The sequence below is a fragment of the Bison bison genome, unplaced genomic scaffold, assembly GCF_000754665.1.
Source record: "Bison bison bison isolate TAMUID 2011002044 unplaced genomic scaffold, Bison_UMD1.0 scf7180017864300, whole genome shotgun sequence".
Classification (NCBI taxonomy): domain Eukaryota; kingdom Metazoa; phylum Chordata; class Mammalia; order Artiodactyla; family Bovidae; genus Bison; species Bison bison.
Genome location: NW_011494872.1, coordinates 894,456 through 901,544, shown reverse-complemented (window position 1 = coordinate 901,544; position 7,089 = coordinate 894,456). Strand labels below are relative to the sequence as shown.

Genomic DNA, 7,089 nt, shown 5'->3' with positions numbered 1-7,089 from the left:
GTAACTCTTAAAGAAAATGCAATCAATTAGACGAAGAGAATACCCTAGTTATGTTACCAACAATAATATTTAAATAAATAAAAAATTTCATCCAGCAAGGGGATCATCTAGTAGCCTCCATACCTCAGTCTCATTTGTAATAGCAGTGACAGCGATATGGGGCTTCCCAGGTGACTCAGAGATAAAGAACCTGCCTGCCAAGGAAAGGGATGCTGGAGACGAGGGTTCAATCCCCACCCCAGGTCAGGAAGCTCCCCTGGAATAGGAATGACAACCCACTCTACTATTCTTGCCTGGAAAATTCCATGAACAGAAAAGCCTAGTGGGCTACTGCCCATGGGGTCAAAGAGAGTCGTGGGCTACAGTCAATGAGCTCAGAAAGTGTCAGACACAACTGAGCAACTGTGCTTCTGACAACCCCACACTGACAAAGTAATCAACCAAAAACTGCCATGAGCATATTCAAAATCGATTTGAGTAGTTAAAAGGTTCTTAGGTTTTCAAGACTTTTCTAGGGCTTTCTTGGTAGCTCAGCTGGTAAAGAATCTACCTGCAATGCAGGAGACCTAGGTTCGATCCTTAGGTTGGGAAGATTCCCTGGAGAAGGAATAGGCTACCAACTCCAGTATTCTTGTCTGGATAATTCCATGGACAGAGGAGCCTGACAGGCTACAGTCCATGAGCTCCCAAAGAGTCAGACACAACTGAGTGACTCACACCCACAAGACTTATGATTCTATGTTATTGTTACAGAGTAGTGCAACGTTTTCACATTTTTCAATTCATAATTTTTACTTATCCTTTAAGATCTCAGCTATTTCTGACAAATAACCTTCTCTAGACAATCTGAATTACATCTCTTTCACTCTTTCTGCTCAGAGCATCCTTCTTTCCCTTAAGAGCATCACCAGAACTCAGATTTTGCCTACTTAACTCAGTATCTAGTTCCCCCAGTAGACCATCAACTCCAAGGGCATGGACTATGTTTTGTTCACAATCCTATCCCAAGTTTGTGGAATAGAATAGTGTCTGGCACCCCTGTCCCAGAATCTCAGTGGAACACTTAGTCAAATTAAGTGTTAGTCACTCAGTTGAGCCCAACTCTGCAACCCTATAGATTGCAGCCCACCAGGCTCCTCTGTCCATGACATTTTCTAGGCAAGGATACTGGAGCAGTTTGCCATTTCCTTCTCCAAGGGATCTTCCCAACCCAGGGATCGAACCCGGGTCTCCTGCACTGCAGGTAGAATCTTTACTGACTGAGCTACAAGAGAAACCTTACTCAAATTACTTTTCATTAAAAAAATAATCACATCAGCAACTTCCTTGGTGGTCCAATGATTAAGAATTCACTTTGTAATGCAGAGGATGTGGGTTTGATCCCAGGCAACTAACCCTATACTCCTCAACTAGAGCCCCTAGTTGTGCTGCAACGGGAGATAATGATGCAACTAAGATCCCATGTGCCACAACTGAGACCTAACAATAACAGCCAAATGAATTATTTTCAAAAAATTCATATCAAAATAAAACTTAACTTCCCTTAAATTACTAACGGTTCACTTTGAAATTTTTTAGCAGTTTCTTAAAAAGCATACACTTGCCAAGAGTAAGCAATCCCACTCCTAGGTTTTTACACAAGGAAAATGAAAGCCTATAATCACACACAAACCTATATGTGAATGTTTAGTGGTTTATTTGTAATTATCCAAAACAACCAATGTCCCTCAGCTGTAAACAAGCTTATAGTTATTAAAAAGGAACAGATTACTGATACATGCAAAACAGATCATCTCAAAGGCATCATGCTAAGAAACCAGATTCAAAGGCTATATATGGTATCAATTCAGGTATGTGACACTGCTAAAAATCGAAACGGGGAAAGAATATAGGTCAGTAGTTACCAAGAATAAGAGGTAGAGAAGAGTGATTGACCATACAGGGACGTGGGAAATTTGGGAAGGGGAAAAGTGATGGAAATATTCTATACCATGATTGTGGTAAATAAACTGTTTTTGGTAAACTTTATCAAAACTTGCAAAACGCTTTTTACAGGGTAAATTTTAATGAAAAAAGTTGTAAGAACTTTAAAATATTCTGCTAACTTTTCTATTATTGCTTACTTGAAATATTAACATGCTCTTTGTTGTCACTGAGCACTCAAGGCTTGGTGATCCATGGACCTGCTGAAGGTTGTCCAAGGTATATGACAAACTCACTAATCTCACTCATTTCTATTAACAGCAGAACTATGTAGCATAACCTGTTTAGAAAAGAAACCCATATGATCCTTTCCAAGTTTTCCATTGGATCAGAGGTCAATGACCTCTCAGAAGCCATGTGGCAGTTTCCAAAGTTTTTTCTAAATCACTATCACCTGAGCAAGCAATGCAACTTCAACTGTGATTTTAACTAGTCTAGGAAGTTCCCGGAGGCCTGCAAACAGAGGACTCTGATGCCACCTGGGTGAGAGAACCTCTAAGTTTGGAATAAAAAAGGACAGAAGTCATGAAAACCAAAACCAGATCAGGAAAAGTTTCAGGAACGTTGCAAATAAAGGAAGATGCATTTCATTCCACCTTCTTTCTCATATGGAAGAGCTTGCTCTTCTCATCACAAGATTGAGAACTCATGCTGCTCATTCCTTTTAAGATACAAGGGAATAACTAATATACCTTTAATAATTCCCGTGACTATACATCATCTTGCAGCATTTCACAAGGACATCTAACACCTATCAACAGAAAACATAAAAGGACATCTTGACATACAAGTTTTCATCCCTTTTCTAGAGCCGCCCATTTCAAGAATTGTATATAGAGCCAGAAACAGCCTGTTTTTGGCATGAGCTCAGTGCTCAACCTAACAAAAGGTAACCAAGGTAAATACATTTTAATAAAAATATCTATAGTCCTGTCCTGGTATTTATATACCCCATTCTGCAAATTACTAATAATCAAGCTCTTTAGTATATGCAATTTGCTTTTGGGCAGACCAGAACCCAACCACATGAATTGCTCATGCTCTTGAAAAAACCCCTGAAGCATAGTTAATCTGGCCAAAACTATACTGCCTATTCTGGGAATAGGATTAAGAATCATTTTTTCAGAAATCATACTGCCTCTCATATTCTGAAACCACACAAGAATTCCTGGGGCCAAGTTTCAACAAGATTCCATTTCAACAGCTGGGCAATTTTAAAAATGGGGTTTAAGGTCAAGCACCAGTTTGTTTTATACATCTTTTCAGTCAGTTCATATTCAGAAAGCAACTGTATAAAACTGAGCAAAACATTCATCCTGAATCTAGAAATTCATGTTTTAAACTAGTCTGTAGTGACCACCAGTAGGTGGCGCTCACAGCAATTCTGTACAGACAAATCTATGGCTCCAAGCATGCCAACTGTCCTGCTCTCCTTAAACTTCCACTTAAAGGCTATTTTCTGCAATGAAACCTTCCTTGTGAAGACAAGTCTTCACCAGCTATTTACTACCTATCAATCTTTATTCATATCTCCTTTAATCAGTTAACACCATATCTGTCAAAACATTAAGGAACAAGCTAGGGACCAAATCCTTTGTCATTTTAGAGTCCCTACCAATGGCCATATAAATTATTTTTATCCAGGAAAAACTGCAATTAACAATCCACCTGTCTACAGCTCACAGGATGCTTTCTATTCATAAAAAAGGCTTCTAGAATGGTATCTGGTGTGATTTCACCAGTTTCAGCTGGATTAATTTTCCTATTATAAAAGCCTAGTTATCAGATACAGAATTACTCAGTTTCTGCAAATGCGTAAGACTATCAAAACCAAGGTTAACTTAGAATTACATTGCTTATACCAGAGATCAATTATCAACTGACCACCTAGTTTTTCCCATTTGTTAACAAGCCCTACAATTGACAGGTTATGAAAGTAATTCCTCTAGAGTTAAGGGTTATTTTCATTCAACTGTCAAATTATAGCAACCTGCAAATGACAAGTTCCAGTTTCTAGTTTTTAAAATGGCAGTTAACTTTGAAAACATTAACTAGATGAACCTACACTCAGACCCAAATGGGCCTTACCTCCTCACCAATGTAGCAATGTTCTCATTCACCCAACCTTGCCCATTTGATGAGAATTCCTATAAAGTTCATTTCTATTTAAGTGACAGGAAACACAATTAGCCTCCAGCATCTTTTATTTTTCCTAGAACCTGTATACAATTAACTCTAGCAAGGCAGTACTCAATACTATTAAGTCTCACATTTTAGATTAACTACTTATTATAAATGTGAATGCACATCCTCATACCTGGCAAACTAAATGACATAGATTTATTCATTTATGTAACCATACAAAATTTTATATGCAACAGGAGCTTCTATACTATAGAATCTGACCTTACAAACTAGCTTACATATAAAACATAGTTACTTTGTTCATCTGTCCTAATCTAAAAAAGTGTTGCACCAATGCTTAAGATGTCATTAAAACAGATGAGTTCTCAACACAAGGTTAACAAACCTGAAGCTCCACCCTAGAAATACAAACCCATAATTTGAAAATTGTTTTACCAGAAATAGCTTATGAGCAACTCTTACCAAAGTAGTACTGTAGGGAGTTACAGTGTTGACCAAAAGGAAGACACAGGTTTCTCATTAAACTTTTTTTAATGGGTCTCAAATTCTGTGACAGATTTTTGGTCAAGTTGTTTTCATTAAAAAGTACTGATTTTAAAAACTAATAACTTAAACTGCCACACACAAAACATATGGTCCACAAAAACATTCTCCTTTCCTTCTGAAGGTTTTACGATGCATTGTTATCATTAACCAGTCTTTTACTATTAAACTTAAATGGCCAATTGAGACAAACAGTTCTGAGACCGTTCTTCCACCACTGATTAAGACTGGGGTGGCAGGTATTGGGGATAATATTCATTTAGCCTTCTGAGCTTTCTGGGCAGACTTGGTGACCTTGCCAGCTCCAGCTGCCTTCTTGTCCACTGCTTTGATGACACCCACAGCGACTGTCTGTCTCATGTCACGCACAGCAAAACGGCCTATGAAAAACAAACATTGTATTACCATTAGAGACATTTTTCAAACCTTTAAGTTTACTTCTAAAACTTAAGTTTTAAATTACAGCAGAAAAACATCCTTACCCAGGGGAGGATAATCAGAGAAGCTCTCGACACACATGGGCTTGCCAGGAACCATATCAACGATGGCAGCGTCACCAGATTTCAAGAATTTAGGGCCATCTTCCAGCTTTTTCCCAGAACGACGATCAATCTTCTCCTTCAGCTCAGCAAACTTGCAAGCAATGTGAGCTGTGTGACAATCCAGCACAGGTGCATATCTAGCACTGATTTGGCCTGGATGGTTCAAAATAATCACCTGAGCTGTGAAGCCAGCAGCTTCCATGGGTGGATCATTTTTGCTGTCACCAGCCACATTGCCACGACGGACATCTTTGACAGACACGTTCTTGACATTAAAGCCCACATTGTCCCCAGGAAGGGCTTCACTCAATGCTTCATGGTGCATTTCTACAGACTTCACTTCAGTTGTTACATTGACTGGAGCAAAGGTGACCACCATGCCAGGTTTGAGAACACCAGTCTCCACACGACCCACAGGGACAGTACCAATACCTAAAATAAACGTTTACAGCACTTAATAAATGCCTCAAACGCAGGCAGAAGGTATTGTACCAACCCAGACAAATTCTAATGGTTTTATTCTACTTACCACCAATTTTATAGACATCCTGGAGAGGCAAACGCAAGGGTTTGTCAGTTGGGCGAGTTGGTGGCAGAATGCAATCCAGAGCTTCAAGCAGGGTGGTTCCACTGGCATTGCCGTCCTTACGGGTGACTTTCCATCCCTTGAACCATGGCATCTAAAACAAGAAAGGCTGTGTTACCATCAAACTAAACCCCCTTACAGAACTTAAGTCTTAAAAACTTGAAAATCACTTACATTAGCACTTGGTTCTAGCATGTTGTCACCATTCCAGCCAGAAATTGGCACAAATGCTACTGTGTCGGGGTTGTAGCCAATTTTCTTAATATAGGTGCTGACTTCCTTAACAATTTCTTCGTATCTCTTCTGGCTATAGGGTGGCTCAGTGGAATCCATTTTGTTAACGCCAACAATTAGTTGTTTCACACCCAGGGTGTAAGCCAAAAGGGCATGCTCACGGGTCTGCCCGTTCTTGGAGATACCGGCTTCAAATTCACCAACACCAGCAGCAACAATCAGGACAGCACAGTCAGCCTGGGATGTGCCTGTAATCATGTTTTTGATGAAGTCTCTGTGTCCTGGGGCATCAATGATGGTAACATAGTACTTGCTGGTCTCAAATTTCCACAGGGAGATATCAATGGTGATACCACGCTCACGTTCAGCTTTAAGTTTGTCCAAGACCCAGGCATATTTGAAGGAGCCCTTTCCCATCTAGAAAGATTAAGGACGATTACTTGGTAACTAAACCATGAACTCCAGCATGAAATTCTTTTCCCTAATTTGGAAAAAATGCTGGATTTCACTTACAACTGTTACACTTAACTTCATCTACCTTATTTTCAAAAGTTAACTGACTTAGCAAACTTTGCAATTTATCTTATAACTAGTAAAACTCTAGACTAGTGGCTAGTTCTCGGAAAATCACCACTCAATTCATTTGCTCAGCCAATATTCTTAGTTTGCCTACCTCGGCAGCCTCCTTCTCGAACTTTTCAATTGTTCTCTTGTCGATCCCGCCACATTTGTAGATCAGATGGCCAGTCGTGGTAGACTTCCCTGAATCTACGTGCCCAATGACAACGATGTTGATGTGGGTCTTCTCCTTTCCCATTTTGGCTTAGGTTTAACGGTGGTTTTCACGACACCTAATTGGAAAGGGGTGGAGGTGTGGGAAACTTTAAACCACTGTCCGGAAGCTGAAGAAAAAGCTACGATCCAAACTCCAAGGGCAAATTCCAAGGAGCATTACAACTAGCGCCAAGCTGGCCCAACTCAAGTCTCCACCCATAAGCTCCACCGTCCAGATTCCCCTCCCCCACCCCATGTGTCGCTCTGGAACCACGAGGCATC

The 7,089-nt window shown here is 40.0% G+C and overlaps 1 protein-coding gene across 1 annotated transcript; it reads right to left on the bottom strand.

Annotated features, from left to right (window-relative positions):
• Positions 1-4,169: 4,169 nt before the first annotated feature.
• Positions 4,170-7,089, bottom strand: LOC104996877 (elongation factor 1-alpha 1). Its single transcript, XM_010851265.1, has 5 exons — positions 6,707-7,089; positions 5,974-6,450; positions 5,743-5,893; positions 5,154-5,645; positions 4,170-5,051 (listed from the first exon to the last, which is right to left on the bottom strand). Exons 1-5 carry the CDS (start codon positions 6,848-6,850, stop codon positions 4,927-4,929), a joined length of 1,389 nt encoding a protein of 462 aa, XP_010849567.1. The 5' UTR covers positions 6,851-7,089; the 3' UTR covers positions 4,170-4,926.

Bases quoted from the DNA above. Each gene is read 5' to 3' on its own strand.
- LOC104996877 (XM_010851265.1), bottom strand. From the start codon at position 6,850: ATGGGAAAGGAGAAGACCCACATCAACATCGTTGTCATTGGGCACGTA. The intron at 6,451-6,706 runs GTAGGCAAACTA...TAATCTTTCTAG, and splicing joins TCGAGAAGGAGGCTGCCGAG to ATGGGAAAGGGCTCCTTCAA. The intron at 5,894-5,973 runs GTAAGTGATTTT...TTCTTGTTTTAG, and splicing joins TGCTAGAACCAAGTGCTAAT to ATGCCATGGTTCAAGGGATG.